Source organism: Armigeres subalbatus, chromosome 2 (genome assembly GCF_024139115.2).
Source record: "Armigeres subalbatus isolate Guangzhou_Male chromosome 2, GZ_Asu_2, whole genome shotgun sequence".
Lineage (NCBI taxonomy): Eukaryota > Metazoa > Arthropoda > Insecta > Diptera > Culicidae > Armigeres > Armigeres subalbatus.
This window is the reverse complement of record NC_085140.1, coordinates 109,351,218-109,377,385: the sequence shown is the minus strand read 5'-3', so window position 1 is coordinate 109,377,385 and position 26,168 is coordinate 109,351,218. Positions and strand designations below refer to the sequence as shown.

Sequence of the window (26,168 nt, the reverse complement as noted above, 5' to 3'; positions counted from 1 at the left end):
TGATCTAGTCTTTGCGTTGCTTTAACATAGCCTAAAACAGTCCTATTATGAAAAGAAAATCCATCTTTACGGCACATTTTTGTATTTCACAATATCCGTACTTTAAAACCAAAAAAGCTCAGTACTCTTTATAACAATGTACATAGTAACTACTACCTGTAAATCTACACAACTCGCTGCATAGTTTTGCTTCCAAACTGTACTCTGATTCCTCTGCTCCATCTCGACTAGTGCGGCTTTGGTTTGTGTCCGTCCACGTAAAAGTTCCTCGTCGCTTGCGGTAGCTGCAGCTCCATGCCTTCCAGCTCTTTGGTGAGCACTATCTGACAACCTAGTCGGGAATTTTCCTTCAAAAATGGTGCCATGTCCAGCAGGTCGTCTTCTTTCTCCTCCGAGGGTGGTAACTTGTCCCCGTATTCTCCAAGCACATAGACGTGACATGTCGTGCAGGCCAAAGACGCCTCGCAAGCCCCCTCCATTTCCACACCGAATCGATGGGCAAGGTAGAGGACATTGTCGCCTATTTTGCCCCGAACCGGTGTCCGTTTCCCGTCCTTGTCGATGTACGTGATGTTGACCCTGAAAGTTACAATTCACCGGAGGGTGTAATAAAACTTCATCGTTTTTTAGTCACATGGGTATTACTCACACTTCTTCGTCACTTTTTGGATCCTGCCATTCGTATTCGCCGTGTAAAAGATCTGAAATAATCGAAAATTTGTTTCATAACATTATCGTAGATGTAAGATAATTCAAACTGCCGCACATTTTGAGAGATGGATGTTCCGAGGTATGATCATGCAATACCAACTGCTGTAGAGATTATGGGCCAAGTATCGTACACTTGTGGAGATTGACATTATTCATACGTTTTCTATGAGATGTGTTGTATTGTACGTAATATACAAGATTAAACTAGAATGAGTTAACGACCTCGAAGTAGTTTCGAATATATTATCCTACCGCTATCAGGTAGGTTTTGAAGTTATTGATAACAGTTTGGTTTGCAATCGAACCGAATCATTACGAATTAAAAACCCAAAATAAAATAGAAGAGAAAAGAGAAATAAACCAGTGACGTTAAGATTTCGTTAAATTGGACACTGCAAGAAATCCTTCACTGAAAATTATTGGACTGACCCTTTTTTGTGGCGGTCCCGAATTTGAAACTTTGGAATCTTATACCGAAGGGCGTGATTGTACGTCAATATCCCCGCATAATGAAAAACAACATCCCATGCAGTCAAAATTACATATGCGTTATAAGATATTGTCTATACGGAACAAAGTTAGAGCGCTTTTTATACCGATGTTGGATTTTTCTCCAGATACAGGAAACTTTCCCAACTTCGGAAGTAGTGCACTGGATTGGCCTAATATGGACACTATCGTGTTTGATTTTTACAGCATTTCCAATGCATGTAATCAAATCATAGAACTGTAAGGTACACACTTAGAATAAATCGCCGAATTCGGTAAAATTTTACCGAAATCTCAAAAGCAGAACTGTTTGGTAAATAATTTTACTGATTTTCGGTGATTTTGACAGTTGAAAAGTGGAAAAAATTACAAAAAATCTGTAAAGTAATTACCGAACAGATCTGCTGTTGAGATTTCGGTAAAATTTACCGAATACTGTAAAATGAGTTAAGTGTGTAGGTTCTCCCGATGGAATTTCATAGCAAAATGTTACATTCTGCTGTAATACACTCAGCGAACTGAACTATCGAAATTCATAACTGGCGCCTTATGAATCTTCTACTGATTATTCCACCAACAGTGCTTCTTATACGCAATTACCTTCCCGAGTAATCAAGCGTCGATGGGCGTGTGGTCTACATACCGGCCTCCCGACCCCGACGTCCATGGTTCGAACCCAGTCTGTCGCACTTCACTTTTTTTCAAATGAAAATCATCACTCATAAGGCAACATATTGAAACTCATACCGATTCCTTGTGGCAAATTTTCATAAGGCGTTTGATTGAAAACCATACGTCCATTTTCCTCAGTGTAGGGTAAATGATGTTTTTTGGACATCTTAATATATTTTGGACTTTTGGTTATATTTTGCGTGTTTTTCGACTTATGCTTTATAAATGAATAAGAATCATGTGTCTGTTAAGCCTCTTTCATAATCATATTTCCAACTGTAGGGTCTAATAGTAATCTGGATAGATCATAGTAGCCTAAAGCAAGGGAAAGCAGAAGGGAGGGCAGTTAGTCTCTGTGAATAAAAGAGCACGGTCGCAAATAAAGAGTGGTTGTGAAAGTACTTCTTATTTCTGTGATTGGCTAGTGAAATCCCGAAGCCCCAAACCCTACAATTGGCGACGAGGATTAAAGGTAAAAAAAAAAATTAAAAATAGAAATAAAAAAATTTAAAAAAATTACAGATGGAAGAAACACGTCAGATACCCCCGTTCCATTGCGAAACCATTGAGAAGGGCAAGGTTTCTCGAGAATGGGAATCTTGGAAGTGGTCGTTAGAATGCTATTTTGAAGCATATGGTATTGTTGAACAGAAGATAAAAGGCGCGAAATTACTTCATTTGGGAGGAGTCGAGCTCCAAAGAATTTTTAGAAGTTTACCGGATCACGATAAAACACCTATGGTTACATTGGAACCGAAATGGTACGATTTAGCTATCGAACTTCTCGATTCGTATTTCCAAGCGGGTCGACAAGATGTCATTGAGAGACGAAAGCTACGAAAGCTGAAGCAAGAACATAATGAAAAAAAAATTTGAGTTTCTAGGACACCGTATATCTAAGGAAGGTATGAGTCCATCAACATCCAAGATAAGAGCCGTCTTGTCTTTTCGTTTCCCTTCTTCGGAGTCAGAAGTTCGTAGTTTTCTTGGACTAGCAAACTATATGAATAAGTTTATACCAGATCTGGCTACCCTAGCTGAACCACTGCGAGAACTTACGAAGAAAGGTATAAAATTTGAATGGAATCGGAAGCACAGTGAAGCATTTACTGAAATCAAAGAGTAGTTAGCGGCAGCAATAAACTTGTTTTTTTCTGTAACGGACAAAACAATTGTAATCGCCGATGCAAGTCCATCGGGTCTGGGAGCAGTTTTATGTCAAGAAAATAAGGATGGGGTATCACGCGTTATATGTTTTGCATCAAAATCTCTAACGGATACTGAACGTCGATACTGCCAGACAGAAAGAGAGGCATTGGCGCTGGTCTGGAGTGTTGAACGGTTTAGAATGTATTTGTATGGAAGACGTTTCGATCTAATGACGGATTGCAAAGTATTGCAATATTTGTTTGCACCAAAATCGAAACCGTGTTGCACAGGAACTTGGAAAGGAATGGAGAACAGAGCTACGAAATATCTTCTAATGTATCATTCCACTAGCCACAGCACTACTGGAAAATCACCTGCTGAGCTTATGTTCGGGCGCAAGATTAGGTGCAAGTTACCCGTAATTCCACCAATGATATTAGAAGATGGCGAAATACGCGATCGCGACAGAATTTTGAAGGAAAAGGGCAAAGTATGTGCAGATAACAGAAGAAAAGCTAGGGAGAGTGACATCGATGTAGGCGACCACGTTCTGGCGAAAAGAATGAAGAAGAACAACAAGCTGGAGGCAGACTTCTCCCCAGAAGAATTCGAAGTAATAAGAAAAGTAGGCGGGGACACAACAATTCGATCGCGTGAATCTGGGAAAGGGAACATCCATAAAGTACGTCACGCAAAATTGGCGATTTTCGACCCCCCTCCCCCCTTTGTCACACTTTTTGTATTAAACCTCTAAAATTTTTGTATGAGTCGTCACGCTGTTCGGAACCCCCCCTCCCCCCTAGGAGCGTGACGTACTTTGTGGATAGCCCCAAAGAATATCGCAGAGTGGTAACTCATTTGAAAAAGATTCTGCCACCTGACCCAACCGATACATCAAGAAATACGGATTGTAAGAATCAAAGAGAGAAACGTGTGAGAACCGAACCAGTGAAGTACAAGGATTATATGCCACATTAATATAATAAAAGCTAGGGGGGATTGTAGGGTCTAATAGTAATCTGGATAGATCATAGTAGCCTAAAGCAAGGGAAAGCAGAAGGGAGGGCAGTTAGTCTCTGTGAATAAAAGAGCACGGTCACAAATAAAGAGTGGTTGTGAAAGTACTTCTTGTTTCTGTGATTGGCTGGTGAAATCCCGAAGTCCCAAACCCTACACCAACCACATTTATGTAACAAAATATACAGACTTAATTTTTTTATCGGGATCTCAGCAAAATGTTGAACTTTTACCGAGATTCGCACAGCCGTGCCCCAGCAAACCTGTTTTTTGCCAAGATTTATGTCAAAATTGCTGAAAATCAGCAAATAATTTGACTAAAATCAGCTAACAAACGTCATTTTTCCTGGAATATCAGTTTTTCATTTTGCTGGCGCACGGCTGTGCGGATTTTTGCCGAGCTGCAGAAATAAAAACTAAGTGGGTAGGCAAAAGTACAAAATATATTCAGATGTCCAAAATACCATCGTTACCCTAATGCAAAAACGTTTGAAAGGTTCACTATAATTTTACGAAACGGGAAAAATCACTGGGGACCAAACACTAATATTTACTTTTTATATTGTCGCGCTTATCTTTTTTTTAGAATGCTGCGGCGGTATTACACACCCAGGCTCCACTGCGAAGATAAACGTCAAGATAGCCGCCGTGTGATGGGCAGAATTTTCCCTCTCAAAACAAAACCACGTGCTTTTCGCGAAATGACAGCAGTGTTCGATTGTATTTGTGAGAGGCAACCGGAGTCACTGAGTATATGGAGAGTGTTTATCATGGCAAGTGCATACAGTGGGTAATAGCCTATTCAGATTACGCCATTAATGACATAATAATTTGCGTTTCAGGGTAAATACGCTTTATGATGTCATTATTTACGTAATATTCCATACATTTTGCGCTGTCAAAAGATACCCGCTAAAAAGAGTCATAGAGAATTTATTACGAACAATTATTACGAGAGAGCTTTCGTTCTAACTGGGATGCAGTGAGAAATTCAACAAAACAAAACTGACAAGCGTCACGCTCTCTTTGCCAGAGAGAAAATTCTCTCTGTTTTCATTTCGTTTCGTAGTTGACAGTCATGCTATTTCTGTCGCTGCAGGGTCGAATGCATGTTAGATGGAAATCTTCTGAGCGCTGAAGAATAACTCGGATTGTGATGGTTTTGTGGAAAGCATATTATATGATGAAAAATAATGATGATAATTATTTATTCTCCACTTATTCAACATGAATTGTTTAAAAAACATATGCTCTCTAGAATTAACATGAAGTATTTAACTTAAACCTAGATTTAATAGAACAAATCGAATAAATTTTCAAAGTTCAAGGGCCAATGCGGAAGCCAATTTAAAACGTAGGAATGGTTGTAAACCGAATATATTTGATGAATAAACATGAATTCATAAATTGTTTCAATTCTGCTCCTTGAATGGCTTAATATACTTTGGATTTCAACATTTTTCACGTGGGACAACTGTACGATTTGAATGGGATGTATATATAAAGTAGAATAACCTTAAATAAAACATGGATTGGTAATGCATTAATTCATCCAAAATTTGTGAGAATTCCCAAAAGTATCTAAATTTTTCTATCAAATCTCCGTTCGATCATAGTACAGAATCAAAATACTTTTTAAACTTAAAAATAAATTGAGGAATAGTCTGATTCCCCGAAGAACGGCGCACCCAACTAATGAATGTAGCTTCGCTCATTATCCTTAATGAGAGCTTCAAATATTCTTCGAAAATCCCTTTTCATATTTTTTTTAAATATTTTTTTTCGTAGAAACTTTGTTCAGAAAAAAATGTTCGATTGTCGCCACACAAATGCTTGATTTCGCAAATTAAATTTTAAAACTCTCCTTGAATTCAACCCTGTATTAGCGTGCAAATGAGGAAACATGGAAACGTCAAAATATATTATCTTGCTGCAGTCTGAACACCTCGTAATAATTGGATACCCTCTCACTTAACAAAGTCATAAATAGCCCAATCTGAATAGGCTATAAGATTTTCATTGATCCTGTCGTGCTTAGTGACCGTTGCGATTACCTGAGAAGCAACCAGCAGGAAGCCGCAGTATTCTATTTTATCTCGAGATGCATAATACGGAACACATGCGAAAATGTAACGAAATGATGATGATGATGATGACGAAATTATGATGGTTACCGTGCAAATTTACCCAAAAAAAAAACGTTTAGGCGTGCACTCAATTGATTGTGAAGTCTCCATCAGCTGATCAAAACTGCTGTCTCTTAAAATAACTTATTGGTTGGGGTTTCGCACTATTGGGCACTTTACCCTATATGAAGAACTATACGAAATTCATTGTGCTGATTTCAACCAGTGCATAAACTTTCGTTTAATTTTGACATTTCCTTTTCATCTTTCCCGTCTGTCACTTATTTCCCTTTTAGGCTTCCATGTTTACTTCTGTCCGGAACGTCACTGCGGTAGGAGGTGTTCTCTTTGTGCGTTTTGTGAAGGCGCTTTTTAATTGCCATCCTCCATCGGAAAATCTTTGATATAAATTAAGTTTAATCGTCGGTCGCCGTTTTTGTTTTCCTAGTGCCACGCGGAAAACTTTGTGGGATTCATTGATTAATCAGCCAGTGCGGTTCGATACGTGTTATTGTGCTTCCCTTTCAATTTGCTGCGTGCTCCGAACAAAAGTGACCCCTTTCGAGATGATGCAGCAACCCGTTTCTATCAAATCTGAACCAGACTGGAATGATTTGCTTCTGCCAGAACCGGATGCAAGACAGTATGGCATGCATCCGCAGCAGCAAATGCATTATAATCAACAGCTGCAGCCACCCCAACAACATCATCAAGGGCCCCAACAGCACCAGATGCAGCAGCAACAGTCGATGAGAAATGGGAGTCATCCTGGAAGCATGCAGCAACCGCCTCCGAATCAACAGCAACCACCTCAGCAACAGCCGCAACCGCAGCAACAACAGCAGCAGCCACCGCTGTCTAATGATCCGGTGGACAATGAACCACTGGACATCATCGAGAATGTCGATTCCGACGACAATGATTTTGCCGAGGCGGAATCCCTCACTCTGCAGCAATACAAGGTGAGTAAATCACGTACGCCACCCCCTTTGAAAAACGGTAATCAGCCGAAACCATCCCGAATTGATTATGAGTGGATTAACGGTTCAGCTTCCCCATTTTGACCTTTTCGATCTCCGCCAAGTGGCAGGGTGGAAGGTTCCAATTTAGCCAAACCTTCAGCACCCAGGCTGCAAACATAAAATTAATTATCCCTTGTCCGCGGTCGTCGTACGCATGCTCCCCCTCGTCGCCACTGTGGGCCACTGAGACGATAATATTTGAAGAAAAAGAAATCGAATGAAATGTTGCGATTTACAGACACATACACAATACATCCTTCACCTGATGTAAAGTTAACAGGTTCACGTATAGCTAATAAATTACTATTACGATACACTACCATGCTGTACAAAACAAGTTCTAACAACTTCTTCCGTACAAAATAATTCACATTGATTTTTTTTTTGTAGTTATAAAAAAATATTGGATCGGATGCATTTTCTCTAAGTGTAACTTATATCTTCCAGACTGTCGATTAGATAATATCCTCATAATAATGTTGAAATCAGCAATTATACAAGCGAAATAAGGTGCGATTTCGAAACACGTTGTTGATAATTAGTTTGTAGGATATTCTGTGGTTGTTTTTTCTTAGTGAACTTTAATCGCTGGCCCATTGTTTTGTCTTCGATTGTGTCCGTAACGGCATCAATCGCCGTACGTACACTCCTCTTGCTGGAGCGACACAAATACCACCATGTATGCCGTACGCAATTGTAAACAAAAACCCTTAATGTAGATTCTCGCCGTTCGTTTCTACATTCCCCACCTATGCATCTATCGACATCGAATTCTACGTCTTCCAAGTTGGACCCTTGGTTCGTGGAGGTGCAAACGATAGTAGTTATAGAATAGTTATGGAGAGTAAACCATATGGGAGAAACATTTTCAATAGACCAAAAAAAAAACAAGATATAGTGAACTCTAGAAGTATTCCTGATGCATGCTTTTGAGAGGTCGTTGAGTGTTGAAATTATTTAAAAAAGCTAAAAACGATTTTTTTTAGGAATTTCCAATTGAACAACAAGGAGAACAAATCTTTGATAAATATTTGATGAAATATTTTTTTTAATAATAATAAAGACGAATTTTTATAGGGTAAAGTGCCCAATAGTGGACCCTCCAGCCATTTTTGCATTATTACAGCGCAATATAGGGGCAGTAGGGGCAATATGAGCCACTCTCATTTTGAGCTTATTGACAAGTTTTATCATGTAAAAGTTATATGATCTTTAAGAGGATGCTCCACATATGCATCAACGTGAAAACCGCATTAAAATTCAATGCAAACATGAAAATACACTTGAAATGTAAATTTTCGCTGCATAGGCAAAATTATTATAAGATTTCAAGTTTATAAATAAGGTTTTGACACAAAACTGATTAAAATACAGGTGAAAAATACACCACAAACAAAAGATATATTAAAATTGAATATTGTGCACACATGTTTATATTGATACAAATCTGAATTTATCATAAAACGTTTTTTCCCAAAACCAGCATCTATGGGGCAATATGGACATACCTGCATAGAACAAGATATCTGGCCTTAAAATGCTAACAAGTTCAAATTTCAGTAGTCAAATGCAAGAATATTATCATATATGTAAGATTCATTACGGAAAAATTACAACAGCGCATTACTGCGATAGAAACAGAAAAAATGACCATTGACCAATTGAAATGTGGCTGTTCAAACGGTGAAGAGTGGCAAATCAGTTTAGTCCGCTGTTGTGCAGTTTTTTTCATTTTATTTGATATGGAATACTCACAACTGTTGAAGGAATATCATATTCTTTCATATTACGATACTTTTTTCGCCTAAATAAAGGTTGTGGAAGGGTGGTCCATACTGCCCCAAATGGTGGCTCATATTACCCCGTATAGTCGGGAACACACATTGAAATCAATACATTTTCAAAAGTGCATTCCAACAATTTCCAAACGCATTTTTCGTCATTCATCGACGTAATATGAAAGGTAACATTCTCTAGTATAAGTCAAATACATTTGAACGATGTTTTTTTAGCTTTTCAGCGCTTTTCGGAACGATTTCCTTAGGTGGCCCATATCACCCCTAAACATTTTGCTATGAAATTCCATCGAGAAAACCTACCCTACAGTCCTATGATTTGATTACATTCATTGGATATGCTATGGAAAGTAAAATTAGATGGGGGGTTCAATCAAAGTTAATTGCCTATTTCCGGGGATTAAACCACCCGACTTGGACATTAATTTACAATGTTGTGAAAACTCATATGTGGATATGTAGGGTATGACGGGGCAAGATGGGTCACTTATGACAAACCTCCAATATCTCAAAGTCTATGCTAGTTTTAGTCAAGTTTTTGTAGCATTCAGTTAGTTTGGAAGATGATATTAGCATTTCCATATCATAGTTTCAAATGTTTTCTTTGGGTCTGAGCAATAAAACAACAATAAACATATTTTTTTTCTATTTTTTCACGAAACTTTTAAAAAGTATCAAATTTTAACCACAAAATGGGTCATCTTGAGGGGCAAGATGGGTCACCTGTTTAAATATCCAAATCATAATGTATTATGCGTCAATAATTGTAAATATGATGAATACTACCACTAAACATATTGTACAGCTGTTGAAATTGTAATTTGCGACAATAAGGACACTTGGAACTTGTGTAAATAGCTGCAATATTTGGATCAAAATTAATAAAATTTTACACTTCCTTTTTTTTGTTTAATGAAACAAAAACATGTTTTAATCCACTTTATTGATAACAAGGGAAAGCAAAACATAAAACGCCTTATCAATTCAGCCTGTTGAATATACGACACATGCACTGCATAATATTTTTAAAAAAAATCTCCTTTACAATTTTTCTTCAACAATTACTCCTTACTTCTCCTTTATTACTCTTACCCTTACTTAATTACGCTTACTTCTCCTCTACATTTTTTGTTCAACAAAATCAAATCAACAAACATGTTTTCTAAATTGCAGTTGAATTATTTCTTACGCTGAACTTTTGCAGATCGACTGCCTCTTAGTTTTTTGGGTGTCTTCCGCTTGCAGATAGTTGAGCTAGCCGAAGGAGGCAGGTTTTCATGCGACTCTTTCTTCACTCTGGGCCTCATAGTTGCTGGATGTTACGACCATTTGGATCTGCCAACGGAGGAATGGTCACGGAAGTATCCTCCTTCTTCAACTTTTTTAATCGAAGAGCGCTCACGAAATCGTCGCTAGAAAGAACTGCTGCTTTTTCGGGTTGTCTACCTCGTTTTTGAACGGATCGTTGAATTTGCTGGGGCAAAGGCATGATATCACTGTGTCGAAAACTCACCTTAGGTTCACAGACTTGAATGCTTTCTTCGAGCACATTTTTTTCCCGCAGGTCGGTTTTCGGAGTTTGCTTTATAAACATCGGTTCATGTGTATCTTCATCAAACCCAATGAATTCACAATCCGAAGTCTCATCCTGATATGTTTGTGATGCAATTAGCTGTCCTTCAGATCCACTTAGATTCATGTTCTCCAATTTCCTTGGTGGATCTTCCGAATTTGTCGGCTGCTTTTTCGATGCACTCAGTTTATTCGGCGTACTTAGAGGCACGTCTGATGTTTCCGATGGAGCGAAGTCTTCATCCTTGAAAACTTTGACATCGAGCGGATATATACCGGTTCGGCGGAATCCATTCTCAGCAGTAGCCATCAATGCAGCCTTCCCGTATGCATCACCAAAAAGAGCCGCAACATTCACCTGGCGAACGGGCTGTCCATGTGTTACTCGAAGAAAATTATCGATGGCTTTGTTATAGTAGCTCTTCAAAGGAGCCATGAATGCCACATCAAGAGGCTGAAGGCGGTGCGTGCAATGCGGCGGTAGTGAAACAACTGTGACAAAGTTGTCACGTGCCAATTCGATGAATTCCATATTCTTAGTATGCGACGCGTGTCCATAGAGAATTAGTAGCACGGGGTCTTCCTTTGTAGGTTTGGTATGCAATTTATTTATTTAAGGCCTACATCAACAGACTACTTATGTCCTAATGATATGGTAATAAAAAAAAATATAAGTATACGTATCGTCAAAAAAATGGACAAAAACACTAAAACAGCTATCTATTGCGATGTGAAAAATTCTTTGAATCTTCGACGCAGCGTCTGACGAGGCAGGTTGAAGTCGAATATTGTAGAAATCCTTCATACTGTAGTTAGTCCGACGAAATGGCATTCTTAACATAGCGTTATTGCGAAGTGTTCTCGGCTGTACGTTAATATTAATCTGTTCCAAAATGTCACTACAATCTATTCGGCCTTGCAAAACGTCTGCAGCAAGTACAGCTCGAGCGGTGTTACGGCGTTCTCTTAGCGGCTCCAGATCGATAAGCCGACAGCGGCTTTCATAACTTGGCAGGCGTAATGAATCTCTCCACGATAGCCTACGCAGTGCAAATCGTAGGAAGCGTCGTTCCACGAACTCAATTCGTTCGGCACCGTTCGTGTAATTGGGATTCCAAACGGCGGAGAAATACTCCAGTATCGACTGCACCAGTGAGGAATACAAATACTTCAGACAGTAAATGTCAGTAAATTCTTTAGCTATCCGAAAGATAAAGCCCAGGGTTTTGGAAGCCTTACCTACAACGTATGAGATATGCATTTTGTACGTCAGCTGGGAATCCAAAATTACGCCCAAGTCTTTAACATGACTCAGACGTTCTATGCTGGTGTTCAAAAGCGTGTAGTCGAATCTAACAGGATTTTTAATCCGAGAAAAAGTGATCATCGAGCATTTTGCCGGATTGACTATCATACGGTTGACGTTGCACCAATTGGCAAAGGATTCTAACTGACGTTGAAGGAAATAGCAATCGTCGATGGATTGGATTTTCAGGTCATCAGCATACGATAGGCGGGGAACTTCGAGTACAAAATTCACGTCATTGAAATATAGTAGGAAGACTAACGGACCCAAATGGCTTCCTTGGGGTATTCCCGATGTAGCCACGAAGGAATCAGATCTGCAGTCGCCGATAGCAACCGTTAGTTGGCGGCCGGATAGATATGATCGGAGCCATTTACTTCTAACTTGTCTAATTTGGCGATAGCGATGCAGTGGTTTAACTTAGCAAAAGCAGCTGACAGATCTGTGTAGATGACATCTGTTTGAGCTCTTTTCGTCATGCTGTTCGTGATGAAAGATGTAAGGCACAATAAATTAGTACTAGTGGAGCGACCGGCTATGAATCCATGCTGAGTTTCAGACAGATACTGCTTGCTGTGGGAAAGCAGTGGATCCATCACAACGAGTTCGAACAGTTTTGATATTGCACTCAGCGAAGTTATTCCTCGATAATTGTCCACGTCACGTTTGTTCCCTTTCTTGTGCACAGGAAACATTTGTGCAATCTTCCAACATGAAGGAAAGATGCCACTGGATAAGGAAAGCCGAAACAGAAGGAGCAACGGATACTGCAAACTGGAAATGTGTCTTTTCAGGAAATTGGATGGAATACCATCGGGACCAGGTTTGATCGATGACTTTAGTTTTGATGCAGCAGAGGAGATCATTTCTTCGCTGATGTCGATAACACCTAGTACATGGCCATATATGCTGGATGAAGTGCTTGAACCAGTCCACAAAAAGATCTGCTTGCATCCAGCCACTAGGATGAGCACGAAACAATGTTCCGGTGGGAGCTCCGCTTTTCAAGTCGTCCTTCATACGAACACGGATAGATCATCATCGGGGGCACATAATGTCCGGTTGCAGACATGCAAATAACAGCAGTGATGAGAATCCCTCTCTCCGCCGACGTAAGTGCCCCGACTTGCTTCTTTCCTCTTTTAGCAAGAATCTTCGTCGCTCGTTCCTTAACCCCCCGATAAAAAAAAAACTTCTGTGAGATTAACTATTTGCGATTTTTATACCAACTTACGGTTGTTATTGCAGTTTCGTCCATGTTGTAAATTCGATGAGGGAAGAAATAAGTTTCACCAATTATCTCCTCCAGCATTTTGAAGAACTGTTCCACCGTTGATCTGTTGAAACACCTAGCTCTGGCGATCGACGTTTTCTCTAGTGTACGCAGGGACAACTCAGGATGACGCCTCATAAATCCATTTAGCCAATCTACTCCCGTAAGCTCCGTCTCCTTGCAGAAGTTGTTTGGCAAATTGTTTTTGACCGCAAGCTGGTAGGCTAGGTGCCTCACGTCATATGACTTCATGCCAAAGAATCGTCTCTCCATCAAAATAATATGTCCAGCAAGCTCATCTTCCAGTTCCGGGGGGAAAACAGTGCCAAAACGACCGAGATTTTTCGGTATGGAAACACAATTCTTCACTTGATTTATTCGGCGCCGCAGTGTTTCACGCGGAATGTTGTAAGACACCGACGCTTCCCTCACAGTTACGACACCGTTTTCCACTTTCTTCAATGCTGTTTCCAAGTCTTGCGCCGTCCACGAACTGCGGCAAGACTTTCGTATATATTTGCGGACCATGTCACTCGCGGAAACTACGGTTTTCTTTTCCTGCACATCGACCACGCCAAGAAGCTAACACGTTTTATTGCTAACGTGTTTCGCTTAACGAACATAGCTGTGAAAAATATTTATTTTTTTCAGCATGATAAATTTGAAAATTTGTGATGAAACCATGTGACCCAGTTGTAGAAATGCATTCTTCTTCTTGCAAAATTATGAACATACCATAAAGAATTAATTCAGCCTCAAAAAAGCTACTGACCCATCTTGCCCCGCCAGACCCTACGTTATGTGGAAGATCGAGTCTAGCGTACTGTAGGGTCATGGGTTCGAGTCCCATCGAAGGGAAAGTGGTTACCTCCAATACATTTTCCAAATCAATATCTTCTTCATAACGTACATATTCACATATGAGTTTTCAAAACATTGTAAAATTAGATGATTTTTTACAATTCTATAAAAAATAAACACGAGAGTGTCCATTATAGGATTATTGGGGGGGGGGGGGGGGGGGTTACATTGTGAGATCACATTGTCAGCTTCAGGAAAATTCTAATTCAACGAATACCTTCCCCAATACTTAACTCTGTGGTTCTTATGAAGGTGTCGCTGAGTCGGGGACCTCTCATTGAGCAGGGGCGTCTCGTGGACTTTTGCTACACCTGTTCTACCATCCTGGTGAAAAATATTCATCAATCTGAGTGGCTTCGAATGAAAGTTGTGCATTTAATCTAATATTACAACCTTTTCTTGTACAACTTAACCAAATATTAGAAAAAAACATTTAAATAGAAATGATGTACAAAACAATAAATAGCTTATTAATATCTTTTTTTTGCCCCGTAAAGCTGGTAGATCACTTTTACGTAGTGTTTTACGGTGTAAGATCTACCAAACCGAGCCCTAACTTAATCCATTCTTCAAGCTAGGGCAATAAGTTGTGGTATTTCAACGATTTATCGTATTTAGTCCTCTCTACCAATTGCAGTTTTTGAATTATAACAAAATTAACTTTACCCTGCACATGGTTGAAAGACTCAAATTCCTCTCGTTTGGTGCTAAATTGTATGCAGCGGAAACTTATTTTCTAGCAATTAGTTATAAAAACCAGGGCCCATCGACCTATACTGAACTAAATGCTGGAAAAAATTCGAGTTAGGGTTCTATGGGTACTAACTCTTCATGAACTGGTAAACAATGTTAGTTCGAGGAACATACGGAAATTCTTGTTACTGAACAACTTCTCTAGATTGAAATGGTCTTCTAGATAGAGCTTAATCCCGGGTTTATAGCTTTACTAATGATATTTTAGAAGCAAGACAAGGATGTGACTAGGGATCCAATGTATGGCCAATTAACAGTATTACTGTTCTGTTTTCTCAAGGAAAGATTTGATAAGGGGCGCGCCTTCAATGAGAATGCTCTCTGTGAAGGGTCTGAATAGCGTGACTGTGTCATGTACTCTTGGGAAAAAACAAGAACTGTAACGAAACCGATACTTCATTGCTTCTAAATAGTAATGAAGTAATTCGACATGCACTTAAACACTAAGTCACTTAAACACTCGTCCAAAATCTAACTTGGTAACAGTTGGCAAAATAACTGGATATTTCTCAGAATAGAGATCTTCTAAATCGGCTCATTCCACCATTCGGGGTACACGGGACCCATCGCCGCTAATATTTAAACTCTCACATATTTTGTTGCTATGAAAGAAATGTTATTAACCATTATCAGTATAATTGTTTGATGCGGCCCCAGATTGTGACGACCAATGAGTCACATTTAGAAGCTGAAAAGTGTTCCAGTTAGGTATTTAAATTTTCAAATTTAATGAAAACTATACCTTTTTCTCTATGTTGATTGATTTTCAATATTCGTAAAAAAGCATTATTGAATGTATCTTTTGAAAACGCAAACATTAATTGTTTATTGTTCTTGATGCATTGCATATTCATCAGGAGAAAAAAGAAAAACAAACTGTTTCCAATCATCGGAGTATGAACGAAAGCGTGCGCGGTGCGCCTTTCGACAAAGCACAGCCCGACACTCCGACCGAGTCTAAGGCCGATGACATACTGACGCGTCTGCGTGCGCGAACGCGTCCAAGACAAAAGAAATCCTCTTGCTGCTATTCTGCTTCACGAGTGCTTGGACGCGTTCGCGCACGCAGACGCGTCAGTATGTCATCGGCCTAACCGAAGGTGCGTCGCGTCGTTGATTGTTCTCGCAGCGCGTCGAACGGGTTTGACTGCTGCGCGCATAGTAGAATTTGCATCTAAACGTGCTTGCTTCGCATGCGAAAGAGGATGATGTGAGGAAACGGAGAAAGCTGGCAACGCTCACGCTGGTTCTCTGCGCGAGGAGAACGAGTGAGCATACCAAGGAGGAAATTAGTTGAAAATCATTTGTCATGGCGCAAAACTTTAAATTTGACTTCTGGCAGCGCTGCTGTTGGTTCTTCGTTATGGATCGCACGACTGGCAAAAGCTTTCTATGTGATGGGGTGTGGTGTATCGGAGAAACACACATTTAGCTGCAATTTGACTATACGCCAAGCATGTGGCGTTAACTTGATCTGCCTACGAAATATTTTGTTTCGTTAGATATTAAACCATCATTGGAAATATTACGTGAAACTTTGTTCGCCCTAATGAAAAATTAATTGTAAGTACATTAAGTTTCTTACTTCTGAACTAAAAATGGTTACCTGTTCCATGAACAGGTAGAACGTATGGACGAGGCGCCTCTGTCATTGAGTACATCAACACTTCCTTCCCCTCTCAAGTCGGTGAAGATGAGCGTGTCCAAGAGTAGTAATCCTCATACTTTTATGATTTTTATCCTGAATTGTAATCAAGGACGACACCCATCTTGATTTCTGATAGCAATCTGAATAAGGAGTTCAAAAGAAAAACATGATTATCACTAAGGGAAGATCCATCAATTACGTAACGCAAAAATTGGCCGTTTTCATCCCCCTCCTCCTTATGTCACGCTTTTTGTATGAAGCATCTGCAAATTTCGTATGGATCGTCACACTTCCTCCCCCTCGAAGCGTTACGTAATTTATGTATGCTCAGTTGTGTCCAATCTACGAAGCACATCGTAACTATGCTATGCTATGCTCAAAAGGCGCGAACATTTTTTTATTTATTTGAAGTCTTCGCCAACAGTCCTATTGACGGCCAAATAAGTTCGTCGGCTATGTGTACACTTTTGTTTTTGGTTCATAACATTCGTCCAATTGCACAAAATGGTGAATTTTGCATACTAATTAAAAGATAGAAACCCAGATTAATCCACCTAGCGATGGTGATGCCTTTCTTGTGCGTTATAAAATGAAATAAAAACACATTAGATAGGTACAATAGCAGTTTAGGGAAATAGATTTCATTATTTCCATCATTTCTAGTTTATTAGCTATCATTCCAATGCATTACAGCAATTTCCGAAAGAAAAAAAATAGCTTGGCAACAAACTATGTTTTGTTAATAACTCCGGAACGCAACAAATTTTCTATAGAGCCTTTTTAGGCCACAATCTGCGTCAAATGCAACTTGTTGCGAGAAAATCGGATAATGATTAGTACAAAAAAGTTTGTCTCACGTTTTTTTGTACACATACACACATACAGACATCACCTCAATTCGTCGAGGTAAGTCGATTGGTATATAACACTATGGGTCTCCGAACCTTCTATAAAAAGTTCGGTTTTGGAGCGGTCCTATAGCCTTTTCGTATACTTAGTATACGAGAAAGGCAAAAATGAGCACCGCTAAAATGGAATTACTCCGGAAAATCGAGCCATTTTCTCCGGTTAATCGAGCTCCGGATAATCGAGTCCGCCCTGTACGTGAAAATATAGCTTCTTATCTTATTCTTTTTATATACTTTTTATTCTTTTTCAAATGGAACCTGCATTCTAACCTAATACCAGCCGCCAGTCACGAGTCACTCCCAAGTCCCAAGTTGAGTATTTCATTCCTTTTTAAACCATGAATCGAATGCAATTAATGAGTATTCTTCAGGGTTTGCAGAAATCGCTCTCAATAGATAACGAACAACGATAAAAGAGAGGCAAAAACTGTTCCGAATCATAACAAGCCATGAAACAAATTTATCAAACTTGTATACAAGTGCGAAAAAACAGAATTGGATAAGCAACCCCCACAGAAAAATAGTGATTCTCGCTTTGTTTTCACTCCTTTCGTGTGGGTTACTGCACAGCTGTGTAAAACAAGTTGAAATGCCTCATCAGAGCCAGTGCTCCCCGTTTTTGGAGCTTTCTAAAAGAAATTTATCATGGGGTATAGCATCCCGAATCAGTCCTCTATTATGACAGCTTGCGAAAAAAGTTTCTCGTGGTATGCTACATATCGTATATGTATACAGAGTTGATAAGTGAGAGACTTGCTCACTTTAGGATTCAATCCCTGGTATTCTTCATATTCTTTTATTTTAAACCTAATTTCAAAGACACAAATGTGGAGAAACATAACGGATCCAAAATAATTGAATTCAACATTTGGCTAGCAAACAGTTTCTTTTAAGAAGAAAATGCATTTAGAGTATGATTTTCGTTTATTGGTTAACTATTCTGAACTGTGGGACAATTTCGTTTTAATTATATTCATACCTTTATCACGATTTTTCTGACTAAAAATCCAAACTCTTGAAAATTATTTATTAAACCACCCTGGTTCTGATCGCGATTTTGTGTTTGCGTTTTATGTTGGTGGTATTTCGAGCATGAGCTCCAATAAACAAGTTATTAGGACTATACATTGGTAATAATCGATTCCCCGTTAGTTTTTATATGATGATTGGAAGAATAAAAAAAACTGGATCTCATTTAAGGCCGATACAAATACATCCGGTGGGCAACAGGGACTATGTCCATGGGCTTGACGATCCCTCCCCAGGCCATCTGCGAGTTGTGGGGCTTGCCTAGGATGTGGTGGGGTTTGACAGTGGGCCCTGTTAAACCTCTATAAAAAGCTGCATGTATCCGCAAGTAGGCCCCACCAAAGCGACCGTGTGCCGCTCAAAGCGCACAAGCCCAAGTCCTGGTGTTAGGTGGGACGCTAAACAGCCCTCACACGACGGCCCTCCGACGAGACAGGAGGTTTGCGCAGGCAAAATAAGCCGCCTGGAAAACCAATCATTACGAATAATATAAGAGATAATGCGACTCGACATAATCGGCAAAGACCTAGGCGACGAATAAAGGATCACGATTGGAAGCTTGGAACTGCAAGTCGCTAGGTTTCGCAGGTTGCGACAGGATGATCTACGATGAATTACATCCCCGCAACTTCGACGTCGTGGCGCTGCAGGAGATTTGCTGGACAGGACAGAAAGTGTGGAAAAGCGGGCATCGACCGGCTACCTTCTACCAAAGCTGTGGCACCATCAACGAGCTGAAAACCGGCTTCATAGTGCTGGGTAAGATGCGCCAACGCGTGATTGGGTGACAGCCAATCAACGCAAGGATGTGCAAGCTGCGGATTAAAGGCCGTTTCTTCAACTATAGCATCATCAACGTGCACTGCCCACACGAAGAGAGATCCGACGACGAGAAAGAAGCGTTCTATGCGCAGCTGGAGCAGACATACGATGGATGCCACTGCGGGACGTCAAAATTGTCATCGGTGACATGAACGCTCAGGTAGGAAGGGAGGAAATGTATAGACCGGTCATCGGACCGGATAGTCTGCATACCGTATCGAATGACAACGGCCAACGATGCATAAACTTCACAGCCTCCCGCGGAATGGTAGTCCGAAGCACCTTCTTTCCCCGTAAAAATATCCACAAAGCCACATGGAGATCACCTAACCAAGAAACGGAAAACCAAATCGACCACGTTCTAATCGACGGTAAATTCTTCTCCGACATCACGAACGTCCGCACTTACCGCAGTGCGAATATTGAATCCGACCACTACCTCGTTGCAGTATGCCTGCGCTCAAAACTCTCGACGGTGTACAACACGCGTCGAAGTCGGACGCCGCGGCTTAACATTGGGCGGAATACAAATACATCCGATTCTTTTTTTACACGGGAAATGCGTTCCGTGTAAAAAAAGTTTTCAGTTCAAAATCTGAAAATTCGTGTAAAAAAAGTTTTATGATTTCTCGACGAATCATGCAAAATGGAGCAGCTTTGCAAAAATTTTGTATGGGATTTTTTTTACACGGTCTTGTAAAAAAATCCGTGTAAAAACAGATTCGGGTATATTTAAAATCTATTTTGCCCTCCCCCCCTCGGATTTGTTTTGCCAAAAATAATGTTTTGAGGGGGCAACAAAATAAAATTCGGATAATTCTGAGGATTTTCAAAACATTCTTAAACAAATCCGAGGAGTTTTTTGATTTTTTCATTTTAATATTTATTTTGTATTATCCCCACTCCCTTGACCTTTTGGGGACCAGTAGGATGTCATAAAGATACCCCATACACACGCCTTGATAAGTTAATAGCAGTGAAAAGATTTGATTTATTTTATCTACTAACTTGTAAAATGTTGAAGGGTATACCCTTCGAAAAAAAGGAGTCGCTTGTCGGCACACTACAAAAATCCTTTAAAAAAAAGGATGAGGGCGATATGGTTAAAAATGTCAAGTCTAATCATGTAAACAGCAATAGAATTAGCTACATTTAAGCACGTTATACAGAAAAAGGAACACATAAAAATTCAATACAGAAAATCATTAACCACAATATCACTAATAACAAATCAATTGCGACGAGTATCCGTTTACTTTGTTCATAATATAACCAGACCATTACGTTCTAAACTACGGAAATTAAGTATCAACTAGTTTTCAGTAGCAAAAACAACCTACTTAAAACATTACATGGCAGCATAAAAGACGCCGTGGGAAAATCTGGAGTTTATAAAATATTATGCCCCACCACCCCCCACTGTGACAAATCTTACATATGTAGGACAGACAAAACATACATTAGACATATGTCCAAAGAACATTTGGCAAAAGTCACAAAACCAACCTGTGACGGGTAATGTTGTTTCGCTGTCATGGGAATAATGTGCTAATAACTTTTTTCACAAGTTATTTACAATTTCATCTGAATATGTAGTACTTAAAGAATCCTAAAACTTTTTCTAATAGGCCATTGCTCTAAATCTGAAATTGGCGGCGTGAGAAACGAATTAGTGTCAAATGACATTGATGTCATTAATAACTCTGGAGGTCCTAAATAAACACTACGCTGCGAGGCGGCAATGTCCCAGTGGGGGATGTAATGCCAATAAGAAGAATAAGATTATCGGAAGTAGTATATTTCTTCCGAGGGGTGCGTCAGCGTTATTGAAAAAAATAACCCTTAAAAGGCCTGGACGACAGTCACCTCCTTCAAAGTGCTCGTTTTCAGTAAAGCGTTGACCACATTTCATGACCCCGGACTTATTTTTTGCTATGATGCCAAATTTCTTCAGTAATCATGTGCAATAAAGTTCTGGCATCATAAAATAAAGTAGATACATGGAATATATAAAGTAGAAGTGATTTTGAATGCTTCCAAGTTATCTGATTACCGTAATTACCTATATTGAAAGCCATATCCCTGATCTAAGAGTTATGGTCATATTTCTTAAAATCTGATCACGAAATAAACCCAATTGTGCCAGACAGGAGGGAAAAATATCACAAAAAAATTTCGACATATGTAATCAATTTTATGTGTTGAAGATACTATATCCGTGAGTCTTGAATTCTACCATAGAATCGAAAGGCAATGTGCACTTAAAAATACTTAGAGTACTCAGTTCTAAGATATCAAATATCTCATGGGAAATTTTTAAGCGTGCCCCATAGTGACGTTCTAGAAATCGCGAAATGTTCTGAAGTTCGGCTCGTAAGACCTACGCAATAACGGCCTCCAAAATGTTTTCGGCAGCTATCAAAACCTTTCCCTAAAGATCCTTGTCAAAAAACGTTATAACGATCTTCCCTTGAGCCATTTGATATCTTTGAACTGAGTATGATGCACTCTGAGTATTTTTATGTGCACATTACATTTCGCTTCTATGGTAGAATTCAAAACCTGAACTCACGGATATTTTGGATGAGCTGTAATGTTCCAAAATATCACTTCTACTTGATATATTTCATGTATCTACTTTATTATATGATGCCAGAACTTTATTGCATATGATTACTGAAGAAATTTAGCCATCATAGCAAAACATAAGGAAAAAACCAACTTAATTCACCGAGTAGTGATACTGCCTTTCTCGCGTTTAGCTAAGATACCAACCTTCTATGAGTTTATATCAGGCCTGCCCAACCTTTTCATGCTACGGGCCAATTTCCGAATGACCACTTGTTGGCGGGCCAGAAAGTTTTCGGTTCATATTTTTTATATATTTTAGAAATATCCAAAGTAATTTTTTTTTTCAGAATGACATTTAGTTTTACAGAATGGCTGAAAAAATGGTCAATTATCTCCATTTGAAACATTCCAAGTACCTACATTATTCACATCAGTAAACGGTGTTGAGGAGTTGTGTTCTCAAAAATCAGCGAAAAGCTTGAAAATTAATGTTGAAACGATTGAAGTTTAACAAGCATATTTAACAGATTTGCATGTACTGTTTTCTACAGGATAAATGAAATGAACCAATTTTCGACAATCAATTGTGCCAAATTGTTTCAATAGTTTGCCTTGCAGCTTTATGTTCAAGTAATTCAGATGTTTGGTGACATCTAATATAAAGGCCAAGCCTCTCACTCATTCAAGATCATGCAGCTTGGGCATTGCGTTTGCTTTATCTTGTAAAAGTAGTGTGATTTCCATTCGAAGAGAATAAAATCTCTGAAGCAAGGTACCACGGGTTAGTCAACGAACTTCGCAATAACACAGCAAATCTGCGTATTCTACATAATTTCGGAATTAGTGGTGATCAGTGGCGTAGCCAGAAACTTGATCTAGGGGGGGTCTTCTGAAAAAAAAAAAAATTGAGAGGGTTTAAAAAAAATTGACTCTACGGAGGGGGGGTTATGTCCATCGATTGCAAGCAGGTAAAATCAGAAGCAGGTGGCTTTCTCACTTAACGTAGTTTTCAAATTTTCTGTGAGAACTTTAACTATTCACAAAACTGGCCCATACTGCATTAGTCGACACCGTGCTTGTCCAGATTAAATGTTTTAATTAGTAATAACTTACAGAATTTTTTTTATATATAATAAGAATGAGCTTCTCGATCCAGATAGAAAAGCTTTCGGGCCTATTATGAAGTATTATTATCTTACATGTCGCGGGCCACAAAAAATGAAGCCGAGGGCCGCATCCGGCCCGCGGGCCGTACGTTGGGCAGCCCTGGTTTATATGGTTCGTGTTGTACCATTTGAGCGATTCCAAGCAACAGCATCAAAATTTAAGAAAATTTTTAATTCATGATTTTCTATTGAGTTGAAACTTTGCACAGTTTTTCAATTTCATCTAAATCGTCATTTTTCGATATCAAATCTTCATATTGAGTCACGACTAACTTTTCAAAAGGGTGTATGTGAAAATGGTTCAAAAAATTTTTAAAAAGCTGCACAGCAAAAACGGAATGTTCGATTGTTATGATTTTTCAGCAAAGTTAGACAACTAAATGGTGATTCTTAAGAAAATGTGCACAGTAAAAAAATTTTTTTGCCTTTAAAAATATCATTTTGTCACAAAAACTCAAATATCTCAAAACCCTATCTTTTTTCGAACGTAATTTTTTTAGGAATTTAGGAAAACGGTCCATTATATTAGCTATCTACCATAAAAATTTGGTGATGGTAAACTAATAAACAAAAAAGTTATGACATTTCAAACATTTCACAATTTTCACATATAGAAAACAAAAAAATTTCCGTGTATTTTTTTTCAAGAATCGCAGTTTGATGCTGATTTTATTGTTAAGGGCCTTGCGTGAGTTAAACAAGTTGTTTGTATGATATTCCATATTTATGTATTCATCGATATTATGTATATTATATGTATAAATATTATATGTATAAATAAATAAAAATGAATTAATATTATCCTAAGTATTAAATTAAATGTGGCAGTTACACAATGTTGTTATAGAAACTCTAAGAGTTTTGGGTTTGAATTTTGGTATGGGTTATGATATCATGAAAACAGTTTATTAATACTTATTTTTATTTATTTTTATTCAAATTTTTTAAAATATCGAACACTTTTGAATTATTATCAGCACAGTTTGAGTATAGTTTTGCTTTAATTTTATTTTCCGACAATGGAATGAAACAGTGAAATTTTTGGGTTCCTTGGATCGTTTTCGCGTTATTAAATTGCTCGCTGAGCTCTGAAGCCTTTATTTCGTACTCTTCAGTAGTAGTAAAACAAAATGATAATTTGGTTAAATCTTTTTCTTTTCTACGATTTGCCCAATCAAAAAGTTCTTTCGCAGTTTTAATTGGATGCTCACGTTCTTTGGCTAAACTTGCTCTTGTGGCCATGCGCTTTATTGTTCCTCAATAGCATCACAAGGACCTTTGCCATGTGATGTAGCAAAAAATGCCATTCTGCATCAATTCCGTACATTGATTTAAATTGACATAGGCTCGAAAAATTCTTACGATTTTTGTACTGCGACGCTGCTCCATCAGACATGAAATATATCTTTTTGACTTCTTTATACTTATCAACGCGTAAAAAGTTAATCATTTTTTCAATGAACAAGTTTACGGATACTGAATCGTGTCTTAAATCTTCGGAAATTATAATAAAACTTAAGTGTTCAATTTGCGTACTTCCATTAAAATAAATAACGAATGGATGAATTGTAGCTTGTTGTACGTTCCAGTGATGGGACTGCACTTCATCTTGCAATACAAAGCTGTAATTTTCAGAAAAATCACAAATGACTAAAAATTCACCATTTTGTAATGTATTTTTTAAAAAGCTGGATTGTTCTGTTTTAATGAAATCGTGAGGGATTAAACTTTCTAATTTCAAGCAAAAATATGGCAAACTCATCTACAGGTTTTCGCATGGTTTCTATGTCACACCTACCCGTGGGCACCCAGTGCTCAAATGATAACTGATCAATATATGTTTCTTCAACCTCAGCGAATAAAGTATTTTCCAATGATGAAGAATCTGGACAATCCGAACAAGATCGTAGATAGCAATTTGATGTTGTATTTTCACACAAAGACTACCAGTTAACATTTTAATATCCTTTGTTAAATTGATTCTTTTCAAACTATGTAAAATAAGATTAATATTCTCATGGGTTGTGTACACACACATTATGTGTTCCTGAATTGGAAAGAAGCTTACATTGCCTTGGCCGAAGGCTTTGCAAATGAGGAAAACCTATTTTAATATTATCGTGAATTTCCTTGAAGCGTGTGTACGCTTCTTTCAAAATCGTCATCATTAATCGTTTTTGGATTGCTTGACGCTTTCCATCTTTTTTACTGATACATAATCTTTTGACCAGGCATAGCTCGACTTACTTCATCATCTTCAAAATATTGAACTACTATTTCTTTTGTCTCATCTGTTAATGCAGTACTAGACCTAGTATTTTTGGTTGAAAGACAGTTATTCTTCAATTGTTTTGCCTCTTTTACTGTATTTCTATTGGTTTTGAACTCATCAATGGCATCCTGAATAGACCACGAACTTGGCAGCATCGACAAAATCAATAATTTTTCTTTCCTTGTCGTGGCTGCATTCGAGAACCTTTCCTTCATATTTATAATTACCTCATCGTAGTCTGTATTTTCCACATCATCAGGTCCCTAATTTGAAGAGGTTTCTTCGTACAGCTTCGTTTATTTCACGGTATTTTTCTCCGGGTAATAAACGTAGTCCATCTTCTCCATTTAATCAGGTCACTTTTATCCCAGCTATGCCCTCGTTAAAGCGTTCGATGTTGACCTTTTGGATACACTCATCTTCCGATTGATTTGTTGAAACAGATTTCGCTGATGGTACGGTGGCAAGGCTCTCAGCACTTAATACTTCTGGTAATTCCTCAGTTGTTGTCGATACATCTGGCAATTCCTCAGTTGCTGTCGTTTTCGAACTTCCTGCGCTCTGCTCAACCGATGATATACAGATTGCTCTTTTGTCAACGTTTAGACGGCAGGACGTGCAAATGCGTAAATTTGTATTCAATGTGGACATTGGAGCATAACCAGTCGCTTTCAGTTTATCTATGGTGCTTTCGGTGAGATTTCGTAACTCTTTTGAACACTTTTTTCCATCAAACGGCCTACAACAGTTGAGAAAGCGGCTACTCATGTTGTTCGTAATATTTCAATAAACAAAATCACTTTTAAGTTTTTACTGACTAGTTTGGTGTCATTTGCTTGACTGAAGAAAAAATTACTATAAGATCTTTAACAACCTTAGTAGTAGTATTTTTTTGCTTTTTCGTGAAACATTGTCATGGTATGTACCTATCATGCATTTGTTGTTGTTGAAGATACCCGTTTCCTCCCGATTATAAAGTCTATTCTCTAAGAGGTATATTTTTTG

General features: G+C 38.6%; 2 protein-coding genes across 2 annotated transcripts in view; one reads left to right on the top strand and one right to left on the bottom strand.

Annotated features, from left to right (window-relative positions):
• Positions 1–65: 65 nt before the first annotated feature.
• LOC134214929 (adrenodoxin-like protein 1, mitochondrial) lies at positions 66–1,031 on the bottom strand. The gene is made up of 3 exons (XM_062694204.1): positions 767–1,031; positions 650–701; positions 66–579 (listed from the first exon to the last, which is right to left on the bottom strand). The coding sequence occupies exons 1-3, from the start codon at positions 858–860 to the stop codon at positions 228–230; spliced, it is 498 nt and encodes a 165-aa protein (XP_062550188.1). The 5' UTR covers positions 861–1,031; the 3' UTR covers positions 66–227.
• Positions 1,032–6,467: 5,436 nt separating this feature from the next.
• LOC134210653 (putative mediator of RNA polymerase II transcription subunit 26) overlaps positions 6,468–26,168 on the top strand; it is a 128,882-nt gene continuing 109,181 nt past the window's right edge. The window contains exon 1 of the mRNA XM_062686824.1: positions 6,468–7,126. Coding sequence (XP_062542808.1) covers positions 6,731–7,126 — 396 coding nt within the window. The 5' untranslated portion in view covers positions 6,468–6,730. The remainder of the gene's footprint in view (positions 7,127–26,168) is intronic.

Bases quoted from the DNA above. Each gene is read 5' to 3' on its own strand.
- LOC134214929 (XM_062694204.1), bottom strand. From the start codon at position 860: ATGTCAATCTCCACAAGTGTACGATACTTGGCCCATAATCTCTACAGC. The intron at 702-766 runs GTGCGGCAGTTT...CGATTATTTCAG, and splicing joins GAACATCCATCTCTCAAAAT to ATCTTTTACACGGCGAATAC. The intron at 580-649 runs GTGAGTAATACC...TGTAACTTTCAG, and splicing joins CCAAAAAGTGACGAAGAAGT to GGTCAACATCACGTACATCG.